We start from the raw sequence: 25267 nt of genomic DNA, 5'->3' as shown, positions 1-25267 counted from the left end.
TTTCCACCCGAAATAATTATCCAATTTCTTTGATTCAGGTTCCTTTCGAAAGTCCGCAAAAAAATCCCATAAGGCTCATCCTCATCCTTCAAATTTCAAAACAAAAAGGCTGTAAAATCACCGGGAAAAAATTTAAGGGCACCACTTTCAAGCCTAATGGAACTCTATTTTCATATCGGGAAAACTATCGTTTGCGCAATCTCTTTTTAAATGAAGGTTGCCACTTTTTTTTCTCAGCTGTGACTAAATAATTTTTTTTTTTTTGTTTTGAGGTAAAAATTCCCTCTTTTGATTATTAATTGGCAATTTATCTTCTTTCTTCTTTTGGATTTTAAGCGTTGCATTTAATTTATTAAGGAATTTTTGATTTGCCGTTTTCTTTCTTTAAGAATGATTATTTTGATCGTAAATTTGACATTTTTTTTCCCTCTAATTGAAGCCTGATTGTTGAACATGCGTCACTTGACATAACTTTTATTTTTGAGATAGACCGCGCAAAGCCGGGCAATGCAGTTAGTTCTAAATAAAACCAATGCTTTTAAATTACTGTCCTGACTTATTAACACTGCGTAAAATTCAATAGTATTTATACAAATGGACTTTATAATTATCAAGAGGAAAGATTTTCTGTATGTTTGCATAAGTTTTAAAAAGTCTGGTACATCAGGCAAATAAACTGAAGAAAAATAACAATAATGCCCCACACAAAATGATTTTAAAAAAATATTGAGAGGTAACACAAGTAGGAATTAAAATTATTTTTAAGCCATTGTGACTTTCTGATTAAGTTGATCAGTGACTCCAAAGAGTTTTCCATTCATAAACTCCAAATAATGAAAATGTATTTCTAAATGCTAGAACAGAAAATATTCATAACACAAGAGCATAACTAAGTTTGTATCAAAATAACTAGTGACCATGAAAATCAAAAAATAGATAACAGCTACTCTGCTGTGGGCAAGTAAAGGTCAGTAACTGCAATTTTTTTTTACGTTATTTTATTTTATTTTTATTTTTTTTTTTTTTTTTTTTTTATTTTTTTTTTTTTTTTTTTTTTTTTTTTTGGCACTTTTGTTATCTATTGCACATTAGCTTTATAGTACAAGCTTGCTTATTTGGTTTCCGCTGGAAGAAAGGGCGAAAAAATCGTCGAATTCCAACATTTCCCTATTGTTAGTATTGAATATAAAACATTTTTCTTCAAATATCTCGAAAACTCATTTCTGTAGATACAACTGTTTACCTATCCTCGGCAGTACTAATATTATGAAAAACTTTTCATTTTCAACTAAATCTGATTTTGCATGACGCATTCATTCCTGAAGAATATGTACAAAAATGCATGCAAAAAAAAAAACATCAACTGGAAGAAAAGAAAACTTTCCAACTTCAGAAATTAGTATAATTGATTAAAAAAACATTAAATATTCATTTTAAGCTCTCTTTTTTTACAACTCTGAAGCACACACAATGAAGATCAGCACGAGTTAGCAATAATGAAGTATATTTGTTTATTAACTTTTTATAATCTTATATTGATAATTAAATTGCATGACAACTTGTTAAATCATAGAAAACTTCTCAACAGCACATTATATATAATTACCAAATCTTCGCTTCAGAAACATTGAAGAGCCACAACACTGTATTTCTCCATCGGCCATTATAGCAATTCTGTCTCCAAGTACATCAGCTTCTTCCATGTAATGTGTAGTTAAAATGATAGTCTTGTCGTGTCTAATATCCAGTAAAACATCCCAAACAATGCGCCTGGCCTCAACATCTAAACCAGAAGTTGGTTCGTCTAAAAATAAAACCTACAAAGAGAACTTTCAAGATGAGAAACTTTAATATGTTAATAAGAATTGCTAAAGTGTATTAAATATTATTTAATTTTAAATAAGTTCTGGCGAAGGAAATTCAAATTGAAATTTTGAAATGATTCTCAAGGCAAAAGAACTCTACACATAGACGGTGATTGAGGAGGGCCATTTTCTCTCAAGATAATTAAAAATGTAACACAGTACGGGAACCACAATTTTGGAGTCCCAAAATCAGGAACTTTAACCCTTAAATACTTTTTTTTAATATTGATAATTTTTATTAAAAAAAATTATTCCCTTTTTTTTTAGTTTTAAAGGCTTAAAATTGTCAATGTTCAGCAATTACTTGTTGAAAACACAATACAGTGACCTCTCATTATACACGACCAAAGGGGACAACGAAATTTTCGCGCACAAGTGAAATTCGCGCATAAGCGAAAAACCCAAAAATAAGCTTAAATGCAATAAGTTTACATCAATTATAGTAACACTAATAGTACACTACTAATATTAATGAATAAATATGCACATAATTTCGGTTTATGCATTGTAATTTTTAAAAAAATGAAATTGTACGTTCAGTTATTTTTTATACACTGTACAGCAAGTAAGCAAATCCTCCAAAACCTAAAAAATGTCATGTGATCAAAGCTATAGTCTACGAGGATGCAAAATATCCTCGAAAGGCAACGTCAATGCTTACCGCTTGACCACGGCTTTTAATGACAACAACCTTTTCATATGTAACCCATTCTCTCTTCTCGATGTCAATCACAAGACTAATTTCACCCACAATTGCTCACTTGTGCAAAACAGAACGTGCGTTTGGAAGAATTTGAACAATGGAATAAAGGCGTGCGATACATTCCAAGAGACAGAACAAGAAGGGTACAAATCTTCTGATAAGCAAAGCGCAAATATGCGATTGACTAAAATTTGAAAAAATTTTATCGTGCATAAGTGAAAGGTGCATTTTAGGTTTCGCGTATAAATGAACAAGAGTTAACATTGTTTCTAATGTGTGCTAAAGTTAATAGGGTATTTGAAATATACTAGTCATTATAAATTAAATTTAAGTAACATTGATAATATTTCCTTAAATGGTTTTTCAGATTCTGATTATGCGGCTAATCGTGATGACAGAATATCAATGGGGGGACTAGTTATTTTTTTGGATAAAGTACCTATTATTTGGCGTACCTTTAAGGAAAAATGCGTTGCCCTATCCACAATGGAAGCAGAGTATATTGCTTTATGTGAGGCTTCCAAGAAGATTGTATGGTTAAATCGACTTTTAAATGAAATGTCCCAAGCCAAAATCTCTGGATTTAATTTAATTAAATGTATATTACATTGTGATAATAGGGCAGCTATTGATTTTTCACATTCATTCACCAATAGAGAACTCGCGCACAAAGCATATTGACGTGAGATATCACTTTTTACGGAATTTGGTTTTGGATAATATTTTTGAATTAAAATATGTAAATAGTAAATTAAATGCCGCAGATTGTTTTACAAAGCCTTTTAGTAAGATTGAATTGGAAAATGTTTGCAAAAATATATTAAATGTCTTTTAATGTTTTTGATATCATACTGTTTCAAAGTGTTAAGGTCTTTTTCATGGTGTTTATGCATATTTTAAAAAAAAAAATGATTTATTGAGTATGTTGCATTTCTTTGCTACCGGAATGCCAAGAAGGGAGGACTTGTCAAAATATTTGATATTTTTTATTTGTTTTCTTGACTTTCCGGTACTGGGGAAATGATATTAATAATACTTACCTATTTTTATGTGAGGGGACTCTCCATATCTTGACGCTGCACTAATTAAGTACAGTCCCAAAACTTTCGTTCTTTCCTGCATGCGTAGTAAGAAAAATGTAAACAAACCGCACGGTGCTTGATTGAGGGTTCAGTTAAAAATCACAGTGAAAAAAAATCTTGTCCGTCAATGTAACGGTTTCAACGAAATGAAGTGTTGCCAAAAATATTTTTGAGTTTTCTTAGTGGATTTCATCGAACTTGCAACCAAGTATATGTAAATTGTGTGGAACGTCATCGAGGCAGTATTTAAGCGGTGGACATCAGTCCATCGATCTCGCTTCCCCCTGTTTCAACTACCAGGATGTCTCCTCCTGCATAAGCTGTTGTAGTGGGCTACCAGCCCTGGGATCTATCATCCTGTTGATGATGGAATCGCGTTCCACTTGATCTACATGCCAAATGAATTGGGCCGGCCGGCCTTACGTGGATGTTTCAAGACTTCGTTTGGAATCACCTGGCGGAAGACTATTCGAGATCGCTGGACTTTTCTTCCATTATCAAGATGAACTTTTTAGGAGCACCTGTGGTATAACTATTATATTTATTGTTCATGTTCGCTGCAATATTTTTATTATTGCTGGATAGGATTCTACAGGAATAATATATTTTTAAGAAGCCTTTTTTTCTTGTTAACATGTTGTATTTTAGTACTAATAAATGTTAATGATTTACTTAAATATGCTTTCTAATTTGACTCAAACAAGACACATTTGTGAGGTCCACCAAAAACTTTAATTAGTTTTTCCTCCTGACACCTATATCGCTGGCCGGGCCCATGAGAAAAACGTGTGTAACTGAAAAACGCATATAACAGAGGTCGCATATAAGCGAGAGATCACTGTAATTTCAGTTCAGCTTTTTTTTTTTTGAGGCCATGTGTTATGCATAAATAAGTGTTTTTCTGCAATTGTGCAGCAATCTTTTCACATCCACTTTCGGTTAATAATAATTGTTTTTTATTCTCATAAGTATGCAATACAAAGACTATTGAACAAAAGTACAAAGTTATTTTTAGTAAAAATACAACTTATTTATTGTTTTGATCAGCTCATTGCATAATAATAAAAAGCAACATCTGCAGACTACATGCCGCTGCAAATTATTCCCGACTTTTGTTATAGCATAATAAAGTATACTTTCATTCAAATTGATTCAAAAATAAAAGAAATTTAATGCAAACATTGTAGAAACCAGGAAAATTATGACAAATACTGCAAAACAGGAGACTTTTCACTATTGTTTGAGTCAGAATCCAAAATCTGAAAAGATTGCGGATCCAAGCATTGGGGATTTGGGGGGGGGGGAATAAAATGTTAATTAATCAGCTTAGTCTCTTCAATTTAATAATTGCCATAATTAACAGAATAGCAACCTTTGATCCTCCAACAATAGCCATTGCCAAACAAAGCTTTCTTTTCATGCCACCAGAAAGGTTTTTTGCAATTTCATCCTTTTTCTCGGTCAGTTGTAAAGAGTCCAACATCTTTGAAACTTCATCAGATATTTTATTCCAAGCAACTCCTTTCAACTATAGTTCAAAATAAAAATAATAATTTATGAGATTATCTCCCACATCATTCAAAATAAAGCTGGAATTATAAGAATAATTACATATTTATGCAGGATTTTATCCTACATCAAAAGACAACTATTGGAAATCTAAAATACTATCAGTGCCAGTACTTGACCAAAACAGTCAAGTAATAAATTTATGTTGGTTTTAAAGGTTTTTTTTTTTTTTTTTTTTTCTCAAACCCAAAGTGATTGCAAATGTTATGGCTTACAAAAAAAAAAAAAAGAGTGCAACTTTTATTCAGAGAAAAATATATTTTCCAGTAATATACAAGGGCAATAAACTAAAAAATGTTATTCATCAACCACTAAATAATTGAAGATACTCGACATAGCTCTATAACTTGCAATTAATTTTTGACACAGAAAAATTTTTTTTCTTTTTTTTTTCTTTTTTTTTAGAGATTTTATCAGGAAAACTGAATAGATCTTGTAGAAACTTCCACTTAATGGTCAATTACTTGCAGTTTGCCTTATTTTAATTATTAATTAGCAAAAAAAGGAAATAAGGCATCAAATAAATGAGATGTAAAAAGATTAATTTTAAAAATGATGAATATTGTATCAAAAACACATTAACCTTTTCCATATCCTCACAAACTTAAACATTGAAAATAAAACACACACACACAACAACAATAATAATAACAGCACATTTAAAGTTTAAAATTCAATGCTATTGCGGAAAGCTTTTTTTTTTTTTTTTAATTTAGTTTAAAGAGTCTAAAGCACACAAAAACAATATAATTTCCAAAACAACACAAATATAGTCACACTTTTTCTTATTTTTTTCCTTTCCCCCAACATAAGACTTAATTTTCTGTACAATGTTTCATGAATTTTCTTATCTGAGATTCACAACATGTATTTAAGCAGACCGTAATCAAAACCAAGATCTGGTAAGTTTCCATTTTAAACTGCATTTCAGAAATTTTACAGATCAAAACTGTTGGGCAAAGCAATATGAAACTAAGAAACATAAGAAAAAATAAAACTAACCCCAGCAAAAATTTTCAAATGTTCTTCAACAGTTAAAGTTTCATAGAGAACATTATGTTGAGGGCAGACTCCAAGATTCCTGCGTGCATTTACAGTATGCATACATAAATCCCAACCATTTATAGAAGCAGTTCCACTGGAAGGAGTATATAAACCTGTCAGAAATAACCAATGATTAACATTTTAATCTGAAAAGAGATAACTAAATGCAAAGGTAAACTACAAAAAAAAATATTTCAAAATTTTAATCAGAAATCAGGAATCAGAATGTAGCAAAATGAGTCTCAAAAATTAGGATGAAAATCCTAACATAAACAAATACTATATCCAAATAATAGATCCTCAAATTTTATACCACAGATGTAAATACAAGACAAATGATTGAAGTTAGAAATTAAAGGGTAATTGCCACTTACATTGTTTAAAAAAAAAGTCTTATTTATAAATTTATACATACATATTTTTATGTATGTATGAATGATTGTTACTACTGTGGGAAAGTAAAGGACAGTATCTGCAAATTTTTCCTTCCTTTTTTTTTTCTTGTCAGCAATTGTGTTTTAAATTTGTACTACAAATCTGTTTATTGGTTTCTGCTGAAAGTAAAATATGAAAAAAATCAAGTTCCAAGTAAGGAGGTAAAAAGTTTTAAATTCTTAATTTTTAACAGAGAGAGCCAGTGGGGCTTGCTTCAAGTATCTCAGCTAGTGATAAACAAACTAGTCAAAAATATGATTTACTTCATTATTAAAAACTTGATGCTTTAACCATATTTGATAAAACTAGTACATACCAGTTAGAATATTGATAGTAGTTGTTTTTCCAGCACCATTATGACCAAGCAAAGCAGTTATATGACCATTAAAAATGTTGAGGGAAACGTTATTTACAGCAACCTTTGTTCTGAAACCAGTCTTGAAGACCTGAAAATGGCGCAAACAGTAATTTTAATTTTTAGAAAAAGATTGAATAAAATTCCAAGAAAGTATTTTTAATGCCAGGTGTGCTCACAAAGTTTTGTTACAGTATTTACTTGCTATTGAACCATAGGGATCTTATACCTACATTGTCAAGGCAATAGCACTGATCTTTCCCTGGATGGATACATAAACAATTAAAATTTTTGAAAAGAAAAAGTTTTATTTCGAGACTTTTCGTTGAGGCGAGAAAATGTAGTCATTACTAAATTAAAATTAACTTTATTAGTCATAATAACAGTGATGCTAATTTGTATGCACAATTATTTAATGTGGCACAGAATTTCTTTCTACCAGTAAGCAATTAGGGGAATCTTTATTTCAGTTCAAGTTTAATGAGGGTTATGCCTCATCTCAATTTTATCTATATACAGTGATCCCTCTCTAAATGAGCAATATTTGATAGAAGTAGAATTTCCTCCACTTATTCAATGCTAACCTGCTATGTTAGAACAGTGTTTCTAAACCGCTGGTTAGCCAAAGTTTTCATGTCTATCCTCAAGTTAAACTTCTAAGATATTATCAAGAATTGAGGCGGTGAGAAGCAAAGAGATGTAAGTTGACCTTTTAAAGTTTCCAGTAAAATGCATTTGAAGTTTAAATCCTTGTTAGATTTCCACTGAAATTTTTTTTTAAATCACGCTGTGTAGTAGCACCTACTTGGGCTACTAGTATCGTTTCTTGACCCAATGCAGAGGAGAGGTTCTCCTACCATTTGTACTCGTTATCTCCAATTTTTTTTTAGTTTTGTCACTTTCATTCCTTTGCTTTGCCCTGTCTCAATTATAACTTAACTACGAAACCATCTACGCATCCAAAACTAACCTTTTGAACACAAACCCTTATTTGACGTAATTAAATATTTTACTAATTCTTAATTTAGCAGTTTTTTCAAGGAGTTTTCATGCTGTGAAGCTGCCACATTAGAAAGAATTCAAATATCTCTTGCATATGTTTGGATAAAAAAAACTCTTATCCCGTTATTCCTTTAAAAATGAATTTTTACAGTTGAAATATATATGTGTGTGTGTGGGCGTTTTTGTGTGTGTATTGTAATGAAAATAGTTCATTTTTGACAACTACCTTTGATAAATTATGAATAATTACACCAGGTGTACTGCCAGGCGGATCATCTTCAAAAAACTCAGAGCTATTTTCACTATTCTGATTCACTAAATTCGTATGATCTCCAGTTTTTTCTTCACTCCCAAACCAGTAACTCTTCTGCAAAGAAAACAGTTTTTAGATTCTGTATGAGAGAGCATTGAAGAAAAATATATCAAAAAGAAAAAGAGTTACTAACTTGAAATGGAAAGTAAAAGGGTTTAGGAACTCCATACTGCCAAGGCCAAACGGCATCAATGTACCAAATAACAACAATATAAATAAAACAAGACAATGCCATTGTAGCTATAATCATCAACATATTAATATCAGGAATTGCAGAAAAGTCAGTTAAGTTGTACCATTGAGCACCATCCCCTGCAAATTACAGAAATTTAACATTGTAAGTTCATACTAAGTGAGATGTTATGACTATAAGTTTCCAGAAAGGAAATCTTTATAACATTTTTAATTATCTGGTCACTCTTAATCTAATAGGGGCTTCCTATTTCAAACATAGTACAGCTACATTTTAGTTTCAAAATGCCCCCCCCCCCCCACTCCAACTCATTGGCATTGTTTGTTCATGTAAAACAAATATGAGGCCTTAAACGGCTGCAAGAATCATCCTTAACCAACATCAAAGGGTTCATTTGTTGTCAACCAGCGTTTAGTATGAGTGCAGGAGTCTTTTAACAAAGAAGCTGAAATCTGGAAAAAAAAAAAAAACTAAAGCAAAATGCTAAAACGCATTAGTCTCATGAATATGAGTTTGAATACCTTTGTACATGCCCCATTTTTGATGGTAAAATAAGTTTCAATCATAACATTTTTAAAGAATTGTTAATTCTAAGTATCAAATAGAAGTGAATAGAAATTAAAAATTAAGTCATTGCTTAGTTTATCACTGAGTTTATTTCTAAAAAAAAAAGTACAAACCCAATGTAATGTGAAGGTATACAGCGTCAATACTAAATATTGTTCAATTTTATAACATTTTGATTATGTTATCATAATTGATATTATTTTTCTCAGAACATATTTATGAAAAATACAATTGTTTTGTATCAAAATATTAAGCTGATACAGTTGTTTATCTTAAATATCACCAAAATAACTTACAAGAAGAAAGCAAATGACAAATATATAAACATTTTATTGCTGCAAGTTCATTGGATTATATGTTATAAATAATCTTCATTTCCTATCAGTCCATTTTACAAGTGCTTCTTGAAAGTTAAACAATCTGTCATGGCCTTCAATATTTCTTATGAATAAGTTGTCTACATTTATTATTTCTTTTTTTTGGTAACCACTTATTTATATAATTTTTCTCTTTTTTAAAAATTTAGGTGACTAAAACATTTTGTGGACCAACTGGTACTGTGTCTGAGAAGAAAATTAACTCATTATTTGAACTGTTTTAATGGATATCCCCCCCCCCTCCCCACACACACACACACACAGACTATGAGCCCTGCAGCAAGAAGCATGTTCGGTATCTATAACAATGTGGTTTCAACTTTGATTGAATTTTACAATTTACAATGCATATGAAAAAAGGTAACAGAGCGTTCGAATTATCTTTCTTCTCTTTTACTTACAATAAAAATAAAAAAAAACTCACACTTGCAATGAAAATACATCATACTCACCACTAGATTCGTAAAGTGAAATCAAAGAAAATATTGTTAGTAATGATCCAGGTGGTATCAAACAAATTCCTAATTTAGCACTCACTGACAATGGGAAATAATTCATATCTGTGTTCAGCAGAAAGAACTTTTCCATCAGCAATGAAAAAGAAACGCTGTATAAAATGATCATCACAATAACTCCAAAAACAGCTGAAATAACAAATTGCAATTTTAAGACTCGGACTTCACAATGCTTGAAGGTAAATTTACATTTCAATCAAAAAAGATTACTACTTTGCTAAACTAAAAATACAGTAAAACAGTTTATGCAGTTATATAAACATGGATAAATCCAAAACTGGTGAGTGTAAATTTGCAACAAAAATGGCCTATATCTCAAAGTTTTTCATTTTCATTTCTAAATGTCAATTCAAAACACTTTTTTTTTTACTTTCACAGGAAAAGAGGCTAATAAAAGAAAGAACTCTAGTTTTCCCCCGGACATTAAGTATGCTCATAAAAGAAAGAACTATAGTTTCCGCCAGGTATTAAGTAGACTACTTAAGTAACTCTAGTTATTAAATTAATCTTTAATGGGTTTAGTCTTTTAAAATCAGTTTTTACAAGTTTTCATCACAAAAAATGGTTTATTCTGATTTTGAACTTTCTGATTTTTGTATTAGTTGTGATGATAAAGCAAGACTTGTAGCAGGTTAATTGATAGAACAGAAATTGTAAGTGAAAAAAATAGTAAATTTAAAACTGGGATCCAAGATGAAACAACAGCCAGAGACTATTAATAAAAGCAGTTTTGTTTATTAGCTAGATACTCATAACCCCAGTAACAGACACATGATGCTGCACCATACATTGCAGATTTTTGAGAAAGTCTGCAGGCTATTTCTTAGTTGGGGCAGGAAACAAACCTACAATGTTTTTTACAAAATCCCTGAAATGTAAGAACATTTAAGCAAGCTAATATTAGCAAGTGTTTTCTGAGATATAAATCTGCAGCTAGCATGTACTTGCAGTTTTTAAGTTTAGCACTTTTTGGTGCTGATTAAGATTTTATGATAAATTTAATATTGGTTCATCTTGCACACTATTGTAGGGTTTCTTAATCTATGTCGCAGATTAACGAAAAGGAAATCTTCTGCTGGACTCATACCTTTTTTTTTAATATTTTAAATAGCTTTAACCTTATTATTGTGTCAAAGAATAGCATCCACATTAGTTCAGTTTAAAAAAGTGGGAATAAATAAAATAAAATTTTAAAAACAAAAAGTGATAAGTCGAAAGAAAATTATCATAATAACCCCAGACATCTTTTCTTTAAATTATACGGGCGTTTTCATTTTGAAAGAATACAATTTAAATTTCAATCAAGGCTAATCTGTAGAAAAAAATATCTTTAGTATTGCATGGCAAATATATTACCTTGTTATATTGCACCTTGCAAGAGAAGCAACAAAACTTAAAAAAACAACAATGGGAAAAATCAAAGTTTTAGCTAGTATTACAGGGTTTGTTCTCAATTTCAGAAATAAAATGAAGGAGTTTTGAAGGAGTAAAACCAGATTTTGAAGGTGTGCTTTTGGAGTATTCTTAAATGTTATCACTTTTTTTCATATACTTGCCCCCCCCCCCCCCATCACACTTCACCTTACTCCTTCCCTCGTTACATGTCATTTTTCGTAAACATATTGTTATAACTGTAATGTCACTTTTTGTCTCCCCGTCAAGGCATGACATGTAGTTGTGGATGACTCTTTTTAGAATGTCAAAAGTGTTATTTACTAAACCATTGTTTTTTTAAGGCAATCATTTAATATAGTACATCTATCTACGTACTTTTAAATACTTAAATAATAATTAGACAAACTGACTTTTGTTGCTGAGAGTGTGGTAGTGGGAAAAGCAATAATCATTAAACGTGAAAAAACAGCCCAGCACCATTTAAGCATGTTTTACTTCAGTTATGCAATGTCTTAGTCATCTGATACCAATAATATTTTCACATTAAACTTTTATGGCTTCTATAACCAATTTGTAAATCTCATCTTTATGAACAAAATAAAAACCAAATTACTACATTAAAATTGCAGTTATATCTTTGCCCTTGGTATGAAATTGAGTTGCCAATCAAAGTATTTTAAATTACTGTCATAGAGGAAGATTATGTAGTCTTGATCTAAAAAGAAGGAGTTAAAACCAAAATGAAGGAGTTAGAAAAGCCCTACAAAAAAATTTCCTAAATGAAGAAGTATTGGAGGAGTTTTGAAGGAGCACACAAACCCTGTATTACATTTGATTGATTTATTCTTAAATGATACAATATGAGCAAAACATTGATGCTATGGTGTTCCTTAGCTTGTTTTTGTAATTTGGGTGAACAGTACTAAAAGTTGAAATATTTTTCTTCCAAATTTTGAAATTTCAATTATGTGCAGCTACAGATTATATCACTTGTGTGCCACCATGCAACAGTTATGTAAACTAACCTTTTTTGAATTGTGTCACTTCTATTGCATGGGTGAGATACATTTTAATTAATATAATATCAAATGTGGAGCCATAGATTTAATTATATATTTGTTTATGAATTGAAATTATCAACTTAAGATTTAAAAAATTTTATGCATGATAATCTAATGTGCACAAAGCTGAAATAAGTAAAAATATTAAAAAGACCATAAAAAAAAATGAACATGCTGTTTCAAATGCAGCATATTGAAACTATAACAAAGATTTTTGCACTAAACTAAACAGCAGTACATAATATTTTACATACAAGATAAATATTGACAATTTATACAAATACAAATACAAAAGTGACAACCAGCAACAGGCTCTGGGCCCAGCTAGACTGGTTCCTAGTCAATTTACAATCTCCAGTGAAGATCAATGGCCCTCTTAAAACTATCTACTCCCTTGCTCATTACCACCTCTTCCGGTAAACTGTTCCAAGGTTCCACTACCCTGCTAAAATAATAATTTTTCCTAACATCCATGTTAGCCTGAGATTTAAATAGCTTAAAACAATGACCCCTTGTCCTGTTTTCAGTGCTTAACTTCAGCCCCGTAACATCTTTCATTTTAATAAATTTAAACTGAATCATGTCCCCTCGGTCTCTTCTTTGCTCAAGACTGTACATTTTTAGCCTTCTAAGCCTGGAATCATAGTCTAAGTGAGAAAGTCCATTTATTAGCCTTGTAGCTCGCCTTTGAACCCTTTCCAATACATTAATGTCTTTCTTAAGATAAGGAGACCAAAACTGAACAGCATACTCCAAATGAGGTCTTACCAAACTTCTATATAAGGGCAGAAGAACTTCCTTAGATTTGTTTGAAATAGATCTATTGATAAACCCAAGCATCTTATTGGCCTTGTTACTAGCAATGCTGCACTGTTGGCTAAACTTTAAATCCTGACTTATTAAGACCCCCAGATCAGTAACTTTGTCTGCCTGACTAATGACTGAACCTTGCAAATAATAACTTGTACACTTATTTCCATGCCCTAAATGTAGCACTTGACATTTCCCAACATTAACAGCCATACCCCATTTATCAGCCCACTCCGTAATATGATCAAGATCCTCTTGCAGCTGTTTTGCTTGTTCTTCATTTTCTACAGTCCCCATAACTTTGACATCATCAGCAAAACAATTCATGTTCCCAGAAATATTTTTGTGAATATCGTTCATAAAAACTATGAACAAAACAGGCCCTAACACTGATCCTTGAGGAACCCTGCTTAAAACCTCACTCCAATTAGAATAATTTCCCCTTACAACTACCCTTTGTTTCCTTCCGGTCAGCCAGTTTTTTACCCAAATGAAAGTTTTCCCTCCTATTCCTATATCAGCTAATTTGCTAAGTAGAGCAACATGCGGTACCTTATCGAAAGCTTTTTGAAAATCAATGTAAACAATATCTACAGGCTTCTTATAGAGAAGCCTGTAGATGTTGTTCTCATCTCTTTATTAGATTATAACAGCGACAGACTTTTTTGAAATATATAACCCTTAAAACACTATGTAATTTGTTTACTATTTTAAAATCAAAAGCATTTGCACATATTATAAGTCTTTCGTTACATCATGAAAATAATACAATGAAAATTAATCTTTGTAAAGAATTTTACTTACGTTTATTAAAGAATGTACTGAGTGCTAAGCTAAACAATATTAAAGAGGCAGTATATAAGAGTAGTAGTACTAGTAAAAGTGTAAAATCTGTATACTCTATAAGCACATATGAATTCTTCAGAGGCGACTTGTAAATAATTGTAATGACTAACATTGCAATGGCTCCAAGACCAAAGAAATTCATAAAATTGCTGGCCCAATATACAAAATCTGTCATGCCCATCATTTTCAATAGCTCCTACACAAGAAACAATGATTAGAATGTAACTAATAACCATTTTTTTAAATATTTTTTTACATATACACAACTGAATCATAAACTTCCCATAATTATATTTAATTTATAAGGGCTGAAATTCAGTAAATGCAGAATGTATTAAAACCACAATTTTGTGCACTTAGTGAGGGGGAAAAAATTTATATCTAGTTTGCTAAGGTACATATTTATGGTTGAGGGTAAAGGGGTAGTGTCAGTGGAAGCTAAACCATTATTCACCATGGTGAAAAACTGTTACATTGACTTTTGGCCATAAAGATTTTTTAATTGGTTGTAGTTTTCCTAGTCCCGCGGAATAATGTCAAATTTTAGGTCGATTATGCACTTCGAGGTAAAAGCAATTTTGCTTTTGATTCTTGTTTTGGGACCTTTAAAGAATGCTTTTAGACATGGAAGCATTTGCCAGGGTGTCCGTAGAGCTGACGGCGCCTGGGGAGAAAGTTTCCTGTCCTATACACACTAGGGTGGGTCGATTTTGACTTTTTTTTTAAATCGAAAACGCCTGTGGTGGGAAAAGTTGTGTATTGGCATCAAATGCTCACATAAAAATTTTTTTGGAACTCAAAATATATTTAGATCCCCCGCCAGTCCCTTAAAGTTAGGCCAAATATGTAAAAATTGACATTTTTTAATTTAAAAAAAAAATCTTATGTATAATATTTTTAATCGCGTGTGGTGAGATAAGTTGTGTATTGACATCTAATGTTCATTAAAAAAAAATTTTTGGTGATTAAAATATATTTATACCTTCTGCCAGGTCCCTAAAGTTTTGCTAAACATGTAAAAATTGACTTTTTTTAAAACTTTTTTTCATTTCTTATGTATTTTTTTTTTAAATCACCTGTGGTGTAAATAGTAAGACCCTTTGCTTGTGAACAAAATAATTATCATATCATATTACATATACCACCCCTGCTGGGAATTTGAAATTGCATGTTTTGCCTTTTTTCTTTGCTCCTTCTGCTTAGTTTTAACTGTCAAAGAGACAGATGGTGTGATTCCTCCAAATGTTTATTTTTTTCCTTCTCTGTGATATAATGAAACTATTTAAATCACCCACCCTCAGTCTGACAAATCGGCCTGTTCTTGGCACTTAGCCAAGAATATATGAACCAAACAGAAATGGTAACGAAAAACTCAGAGCAGAAGAATTAGTACATCGATAGAAGTGCTATCAAGCATATTAGACTATTTAAAAACAACCCAAGTATCTACTGTGGATTTAATTGCAGTAGGATCAGATGGAACAGCAGTCAATACTGGTGTGAAAGGTGGTGTAATAAGACTGTTTGAGCTGCATTTAAAGAGGCCGTTGCAGTGGCTCATATGTCAATTGCACGCCAATGAGCTACCTTTACGCTATCTGTTACGGCATCTTGATGGAAGCACTACACGTCCTTTTACATACAATGGTTGTATAGGAAAGCTTCTTGGCACATGTAAGCAGCTACCAATTGTCAACTTTAAAAAAATCGCTTTTGATTTGTCAACAGTTGATACAGACGAACTTGGCACTGACCAAAAATACTTGTATCAAATAAATTGTCAAGCAATATGTTCAGGAAATTGTTCAACATCACTGTCCACCAAATCACTAGGAAAGCTGTCTCATCCTAGGTGGCTTACAACAGCAAACAGAATACTTTGTTTGTATGTTGGTACAAAAGAGTCATCGCTGGAAATAGAGAATATTGTAGAATACATTATAAAAGTGTATGCAAAAGTTTGGGAAGCAGCACAGCATCTTTGGGAAGTTATCTACTACTCAAGATATCTTAGCGATGATCTGAAATCAGTAGTTGACCCTGTTATACAAAGAAATGTTTTTTTTTTTGGATATCCAGAAAACCTGTTGATAACCATGATCAAAGGCACGCGATCCTCAGTAAGGAAATTAGGCTACAGAACAATCCTGAAGGCCCGAACTCTTACTAATGTAACTCTTCGTGATTTTGTCATTCCACCTCTAAATTTTCAAGCAAAAGACTATACAGAATTGTTAAATTGGCAAAATTGTGTCCTTACAGACCCTCCACTCCCCAAACATATACTCAATGCGGAACTTGAGAAGTAGCTTAAACGTGTGATGTTATTGAAAGTGAGTTATGGAATTTACCATGTCATACACAAGCGGTAGAAAGAGCAGTTAGGTTGGTGACAGAAGCATCTTTATCTGTTTGTGGAGCAACACGCCATGATGGCTTTATACACACAACATTGGCTTCCTGAAAATTAATGCCAAAATTTGAGAACAAAGCAATGTATAAGGTGTAAAACTTCTTTATTACAAAAAACTCCGAGGTGAATTCTTAGTCATTTTCCCCTAATACTTCGGGAAAATGAAGGAAGAGCTGCTGTAAAATTGCGACGAAGGACTTCTGGTACTTTAATCTTTTATACCTATGTTTTAATCCTAAGGAATTCTATAGTGTTATGATAGAAAAATAAAGTATAAAAAATGCTTAAATTAAAAAAAAGTGTTGGGTAAAATTTTTGCTTTAAGCAACAAGATTTCAAAAATTATGAAAATATTCCACATTTCACTTGTTGAGCGTAGTTTGAATATTATTATTACTTATGAGTGAAGAATGTTACTAGGCAATCATTTTCACTACGGGTGATTAAAAAAAACCAAACGTGAGAAATTTAAAAAATAACAAATACATGTCAATTTTTCCATATTTGGTGAAATTTCAAGGAACTGGTGAGGGATCTAAATATATTTTGATTACCAAAAAAAAATTATGTGAGCATTAGATGTCAATACACAACTTTTCCCACCACAGGCGATTAAAAATATTATTTATAAGATTTTAAGAAAAAAATTAAAAATGTCAGTTTTTACATATTTGGCCAAACTTTAAGGGGCTGGCGGGGAATCTAAATATATTTTGATTTCCAAAAAAATTTTTGTTCGAGCATTTGATGCCAATACACAACTTTTCCCACCACAGGCGTTTTCGATTTCAAAAAAAAGTCAAAACTGACCCACCCTAATACACACCCCTATACACACAGAAAAATCAAGTTAGTTATAACATTAGTGCATAGTACATACTTGAATTTTTTACATATTGATAAACAGAACAATCAAAGGGCTATGCATAATACAAATTAAAACAAGCAATGAATCTGTTAATATTTCTGAAACAATAATGCCCCAAAAACTTTTTGAAAAACGGAAATGTTAACAATCCAAATATTTATCTAGTAAAATGTTATCCCACTAGATAAAAAACGAACAATTAAAACTGAATTGGTTATTCATATTGATCAAACTAAGAACAAGAACGTAATTTGCTGATTATAAAGAGAAAATGTATTTATCGAAGTAAATTACATCAAAATTAAATTTCGATCTGAACTCAACCAATGATTCTTTTCAAGAGTTTTTTGGTTTTACTTGTACCAATCTAATATCAGCTTTCTTATATGTTATAAACAAAGATGTTATTCTTTTGCATCAAATATTTGTAAGTTTTAGAGAGAAGCCTACAAATACTCAACAAAATCGAAAATCGCTCAGAATTGCGTTTTTGGAGCTCTAATTTCGAAAAATCACTGGCCCTAATATTACAAAATGTGGCCTTACAAATTGCTTTTAAGAATTGAGTTTAAAAAAATATTCGTCCCCATGTCGCCTTTCTTTAATATCACAAGCAATGGGTTTTTCAAGAGACACTTACAAAAAATTTAAGTGGGATAGCCCCTGAAAGTAAAAGACTGCTTAAATTTTTTTGACCATAATTTTGAACAATTTTCCTGGGAAATGCTCCAGATCCTCCTATCTATAAAATCTTCAAAGTTTGTCTAAAGTTTCGTTTTTGAAACTTCGATTTCAAAAACTTGCAGGGAGAGAAGGAATTGATTTCAATCTATTTTTTAAAAAAATCGATCGGAAACAAGTCTTTGAGCTCCCCGTTTACCCTAACGTCAATAAACATGACCTATAATCATGTTTTAAGGCTAAAATTGCGTTTTTAAAACTAAAAGTTTCAAAATTTTGGCCGGACACTTTTTGGCCTTTTTTCCTATCCGATCAATAAAAAAAAAAAACATTTTTTTTTCAAAGTGCCCCCTTAAAAAATTTTCTCGTTATGTCACTGCATGCAGGGGAAGAACTCAAGCAAATTTGGTGAGAACTAAACAAAGGAGAAGTGCCTTTTGTTTGATTCTAAAGGGTTATATTCTCAGAAATTGTATCCGTGTATGACACAAAGGAAAGAAATGTTTTGGGGGAGACTGAGAGACAGGAATACTTTCATGCCATAGGACAAAATAGAGAATCATTGCAATGATTCTCTATTTTGTATGTCTATGGCTGCGTATCTATGATACCTGAAATGAGGGGGCGCTGCAGGGCGCCCCTAATTTTATACAATCGAGGCATTTTATGCGAAGAGAGGCACCGCAAGGCGCCCCTCATTTCATGTGAATGTCGTCGTGTTCCATCGAAACAAGGGATGCCTTGCGGTGCCCCCTCATTTCGTGGCACCCGGGGCAATTGCCCCGCTCGCCTCCCCCCCCCCTTCAGGATGGCCCTGGCCTTTGCTGTGAGGTTTGAGTATTATTGTACAAACGAGCGAAATTTGAATTTTTCGTAACGTTTTTTCTGCCTAATATTCAATGTTTTTCGATGTGTTCTAGGTACTGATGAGGCTGAGTGCAATAATAAAAGATAGACAATGTAAAGGATACATCTTTTACTGAAAAATTAAGTTTTAATAGCTCAAAAATGTGAAAAACGCTGATTTTTCACAGCTGCCAACAGTGGAAAAATTGAAAATATTCTTAAAATACTGAGAAAAAAAAAAGACTACACAGTTACCCTTACAATAAAACTGGAATAATAATTGTAAACCTTATTTATAAAATTTAAAACATCCACTTGCTTTGTCAAAAACGCTGCGTGTTTGACGTTTGCCACAAAACAACTAAAGATCTCTCTTGCCGCCGTAGTCCGGCAGCATAACGAAAAGACTGCATTTTGAGGTAAAAGCAATTTATTTTCTTAATTATGTTTTACTGTCAGCAAGGAGAATTTTTAGCCATAACGGTATTTACAACGTCATTTGGATTGTTTTTATAGCGTCCCAATCCCAAAGTGTTTCATCCAATGGTACAGCCGAGTCGCAATTCACGTCGAAAAAAAAATTTTAAATACTCGTCGGGCTCACCAACAGCAAGTGCGTTATTTACATTGAGCAAAAAAGCCTTTGAAGAGAGTATGAAAATCAATGGGAGGACAGTCTGAAAGCTACTAATGAAAACGATTGATATCTATTCAAAAAAGAGAAAAGTTCACAGTTCTGTTCCTGTCAGCTCATCCTGGAGACTGAACTTTACGTCCTGACTTTCACACGGGCATTACATGCTGGAGATTTCAAACTTGGTGTGCAAGTTCTTTTGAATTTAAAGTGGATGTTCTTCTTCCTTGATCGGCCAAACTATGCTCATGCTGTGTCAATGAGGGACATATGAGGGACATGCTGTCTTTGAGAGATTGTCTACCTCATATCTATTCCAAATTTTGCAAAAGAAATTTTATGGTAAGGAAGACAAGAACGGCATTTTTGGGAATGTCAATCGACGAAGCTCACGAACAAACAATGCGCTTATTAAAGCAGATGGTGGAGCTGCTGCCCGTCTGCTATGCTCAGGTGGATGGTTGCAAGGACCTGAAGTCACAAGAATTGTTCATAAATTCAGTAATATTCTCAAATAAGACCAGCAGAGATGAGGGAAGCACTCACCATGAAATTTCTAACGCAAAACAACCTTCATTCATCAACAGCATTGAGGGTATGATTAATATTCTGAATGAAATAAGCAATCTGTTCTTAGAACCAAGTGGTGACCCCGTGGCTTTGAACTCACGATTACTTGTAGATTCTGAAACGGCATCCAATTTGCGCAGTATGAAAAAAATTGATGAATCTTAAGCAAATGAGTTCTTTCAAAAAAGACTCATTGATATCTCAGTTTCTATTGACACACCAATGCAGAAAAACAAGTTGGCAGTATTTAACAGCGTGTCAGTAAAATCCTTATCTGGGAAAGAGGAACAGTTTGCTGCCATAAAAAAAACACGTTTGTTTTTTTCCAGGCTCTATTACATTGCTTGTCAAGTACGTCAGGGGAATTAAGATGCCTTTTCCAGTCACGAGTATCATATTTACCCTCCATCACTTTTTGAAAACGACGAACTTTGATTTGGAAAGAAAGCTGATTTTTCCACTTGTTTAAAGCCTGACAAAGACGACACAGAGCAGCAATCTCAGAATTTATGTATGGTGGTAATGGATGGAGCAGCGACTGTCAATTACCTTCGTCCAGAGCCAAGAAGAACATTTTCTAACTATGAAATGAATTTTGTTGCTTATTGTAACAGTTGAAATTTCGATAAAAGCACAGAGAATGCATGCAACATTTGATGAGTATAATGTACCTGCTTCCTTAAAATCTGCATTAATATTGAAAAGAGAAAAAGGTTTTTGTTGCCGAAAATGGAGGCTACAAAATAAATTCTTAAAAACTGGTCGAAATTTTTGAGAAACGACTCAAATAAGCAGGAACTGTTTGAATGCTTGGTGGACCTTTCAGCACAATAAATTTTCAACAAAAATTTGTTATTGTCACTCGTCACAGGAGTGTCCTTTGCAATGGCAATTTTGATTTGATAGGCTTGATGCCTAGCTCCTATGATGAAGCCGACAGTATAATGCTGTTCCATGTGCAGATGGTGCATCTCATGATTACAACCAAGTTTTTACAGGACAGTGGACAACGACATTGTCGTTTTGGTCAATGCGCTTCTTCAAAACCTAGAGGGGTGTGATCAGCTACTGTGGATTTGGTTAGACACTGGAAAATTGTACCGATCTTCGATATCTGCCCCATAGACTCTATGGCACAGAGCAATGACTTGGTCCGGAAAAATGTGCCGGGCTTTTGGCTTTTCATGCTTTTGCAGGTTGTGACACAACATCGTCTTTCAGAAACAAAGGAAAATAATCCGCTTGGGCAGCATGGCAACCTTATCTGCAGTCAACGATGTTTTTAAATCTTTTTCGCTGCTCCTGTGGTACTCCAGAAGAGGAACTGTATATCATATTTGGGCTAAAAAAGTATGTCATAAAACTATATGATAGATGCAGCATAGACTAATAATAGGAGTAGACTGAGCTTTCCCAGTCTTGCTGATCAAGAAATTGGTTCAGAGATACATCGTGTGACTGGTGTGAGGCTTAGCGAAAACTTTGACAGCATGATTGCTAGATGACGGCATTATCTATAGTTTGGCACTCGACATTTATTTTAAGACGTAATGGATTTTCATTATAATTTTTTTTACAGGTGCAGAGATTGAACTGTTTTTCTTTTTATTTAATTATGAATTATTTTGACAATAGTAATTAGTTTTAGATCACAGTTTTCAGTAACTTTAATTTCATTTGGAACTAATTATTTTAAGTGTAATGTTATACGTTGACTAAAAGTATTTGCCACAAATAAGTTGAAACAAATTGCTGTCTTTATTATGCTGAAACAAAAACTGCCTACGCTACATTTCTTGCAAAAGTGAAAGAAATTAGGGGATACTAGGTTTCTAATGAATACCAAAGGAATTTAGCATTTCAAAAATTTGCTGCCTACGGAAGTTGTCCGCCGTAAGCTATACTAGATAGTAGCCAAGTTAGAAATCCGCCACTGTAGTAAACTAAACACTGAATCATTTTCCCACTTGACTTTCTTAAATCAATATGATAGAAATAAGTTGTCTTCTCAAAATGAGTTTGGAATTTCAAACTGTCTAAATAACGTCAAAGTATAATTAAATGGATGTCACCTAAAATTAATATGGATAAAATTTGATAATATCGGAAATTTTAAAATTTTGACATAGAAATACGAACTATTCAAAGACAGTATGTGTACATCAAAGAAAAAACTAGAAATCAGGATTATTTTCAGTTTAAAAAGGGGATCTTTCAAATTGGCGGGGAAAATTTGTCACCAACATTAAGACACAAATTTGCTAACGTTCAAAAACCTTTTCAAATTGCATATCACTTCTCTGAAGATAAAAACACTTCCAGAAGCTAGCAAAATAGTGTATAAAATGTATTCCTATGTGTTTCACTGTTAAAACTTAATACTTAATAGAAATAGTTATAAACTTCATAGCGAAACACGGTTCAAAAAAGAAAAATTTCAAGAAATTAAATAAAATCTAATATTAATAATACTGCATACTTGTGAAATGTTACAGCTAAATCTTTTATATATTTTTCTTTGCAAGAAAATGCACAGCAATAGTGAACCATTTTTCTTGCACTTGGGTATTATGAATAAGAAATTAAAACTTAGCGTTTGGCAAACATGATTTCTTAGAAATCCATAATATGGATCAACGCCTACCGTTGCTAGGATACACACCAGTCACATGGTTTGGTTTGTGAGCAGAAAAGGGGTTGCCATAGCTTGGTCTACTCTTATTATTAGTCTGAGATGCAGTGAAGAGGATAACGTCAACTTCTCATGGAAAACATAGTACTCTTCTCAAAGGAAAATTGAAAACATTCCCCCAACTCAGGACACACTTATAATATTGCTTATAACATTGCTCTTCAACCATCGTTTCAAGCAGGACATACACCGAAGAAGCGTCTACAAGTAACAAGTTACACCAGTCTTTCTTTCTCTCAAGAGTATGGTTGAATAAAATTGAGCAAATGGCCAGTGACTTGGAAGATATACCTATTTTTTTTCCTTTTGTTTAACTTTATATTAAATTTAACATTTTACTGTAGTAATGTAACCAAAATCAAAAATGGAAAAGCTGGTCTCCCTTGCACTTCGTGCAAATGTTTTTGTGAAAATGATGAGATTCACTGAGATCTGTCCCAGAAATGTTTAAACTCTGCTTTTGTAATAAAAACACCTAATTGATCACAATTTAAGATGTTTTTGCCTGAAATTCGGTTATTTTTGAAAAAGTTAAGTAAAAGATCATTAGTGTGATATTTGGAGACACATTTTTCAGGAACCAAATTTTTCAATGTCTTTCAATCGGTGCTTTCAACCAAACCCAGTGGCACGACAGTTCATGGGTGCCCATCTCAGTTTTCCTGACCAAGTGCTCTAGGCAGATGCTCTGATTAGGTGGTCAGCCGAACCCGGAACCCCCACGGTTTAGTTTCCAAGCACACTTGGTACTCGCTGCTTTTAACAATATTTATAAAAAGGAGACATGAAAATGTGGAAATACACACGCTATTGTCCGAAACACATCTATTTGTAACAAATTACCTAAGGTAACTCCTATACATGTGTACGATAACTTTGGGATGCTTTAAAAAACAATCCAAATGGCGTAGAGAATGCCTGTGTGGCTAAAAATGATCTTTAATGACCCTAAAACATAACTAAAAAGAGAAATTGCTTTAACCTGAAAATGCACAATCATTTCGCTATGCCGCCGAACTAATCCCCAAAATCTGAATTAAATTACTGTATGTGACAGTCATGTCATAACACAAAAAATCTTTTAGCAGTAAAAGTCACAATTAGTTTATATAGTTTCATTTTTTATCTATATATATAAAAATCTCATGTCACGATGTTTGTTCGGGGTAAACTCCGAAACTACTGAACCGATTTTTATCAAATTTCATAGCTAACTGTATTTTGGTCGAACTTAAAAGATAGGATGGTTTTTATAATTTTTTATTGCAAATAAAATGCTTATTACACATTAATAATGTGTACTGATTGTTTGGTTCTGTAAATTCTTACTAGATGGCGCTGTAAGTTGATTAATCCTCAAAAATTTTATTCTTAAGTTAATTAAAATTTACAAATGATAATATGTTACGGATATTGATGGTTATCAACAATATCACCGCAGAAAGGAGGAGTATAGAGGCCACATTTTTCAATCTAAATGTCAAATTCTACAAATCAAGTTGAAATTGATAAGCAGTTCCATACTCACCACTGCTTTTAAAAACGTATGAGGCTCATATAAATGTCAAGTTTTGCAGTTCCGTGAAATCCTTTAAATCCTTCGTCAAATGCGTTATTAAAGGTCCTTATTCGGTAGCATTTGAAGTAAGAGATATGGACAAAATTGCCGAAAACACATGATGGGCGATGAGTGGACATAAAGACAGCAACGAAGCTATCTGGCTTCCCTATATATGAAAGAGACCCTTCTGTACAGCATCTTGCAGTACATCTTGAAAACGGTCAACGAGTATAGTTTTTGGAAATCAAGTATCTGCTTCAAAAAGTTTCCTGAATTGCTTCAACAAACATCATTAATGCAGACTTCTCACTGTTGCGAAAAAAAATTCCAATTCCCAGTTTAAAGATTAACTGAGCGTATTTATTAAGTGTATCGGCTTCAGTTCGATTATAGTCAGTCTGCAGAGACTAAACTCTCAATGAGAGTGAATGGGCTTCTGGATTCCGTAGCTTTGCAGGAATCGCAGACGAATCAGGCCATGATACTTGCTTGCAACTCTGTCTTGCCTTTCCCCATACTTGCTGCATAAGTGTTGGAGCTTTCTTGGAAAAGAAGAGAGGTGTCAAGCTTTCTATTCAACTTACCTAATCTTTTTCTGAAGGTTCAGCAACACGACTGGCTTTACTGAATTCTTCAACGATTCCAAGATAATTTCAGGAAGATTAATGAATTTTAGTGATGAACTGACTTCATTACCACCGTCGTGGTCCGTACAGATTGACATAACTCCCAATGGGAGGAAGGGAGTCTCTGAGCTCCGTAACATTCCAAGAGTAACAAGCAAGTAGAATTATTTGTGCGTGCTTGAAAGTCCTTCTTAGCAGTGGCTATGGTTGCGATAATGCTTTTGGTATTTTCTTGGTGAGTCAA

General features: G+C 32.8%; 1 protein-coding gene across 1 annotated transcript in view; it reads right to left on the bottom strand.

Annotated features, from left to right (window-relative positions):
• Positions 1-25267, bottom strand: part of LOC129216551 (phospholipid-transporting ATPase ABCA3-like) — a 51319-nt gene that overhangs the window by 21679 nt on the left and 4373 nt on the right. Inside the window, exons 4-10 of the mRNA XM_054850768.1 lie at positions 14091-14328; positions 8502-8680; positions 8282-8422; positions 7015-7144; positions 6222-6376; positions 5023-5178; positions 1607-1817 (exon numbers count right to left, since the gene is read on the bottom strand). Of these exons, the coding sequence (XP_054706743.1) occupies positions 1607-1817; positions 5023-5178; positions 6222-6376; positions 7015-7144; positions 8282-8422; positions 8502-8680; positions 14091-14328 (1210 nt within the window). The remainder of the gene's footprint in view (positions 1-1606; positions 1818-5022; positions 5179-6221; positions 6377-7014; positions 7145-8281; positions 8423-8501; positions 8681-14090; positions 14329-25267) is intronic.

The sequence above is a fragment of the Uloborus diversus genome, chromosome 1, assembly GCF_026930045.1.
Source record: "Uloborus diversus isolate 005 chromosome 1, Udiv.v.3.1, whole genome shotgun sequence".
Classification (NCBI taxonomy): Eukaryota; Metazoa; Arthropoda; class Arachnida; order Araneae; family Uloboridae; genus Uloborus; species Uloborus diversus.
This window is presented reverse-complemented; position numbering and strand designations above follow the sequence as displayed.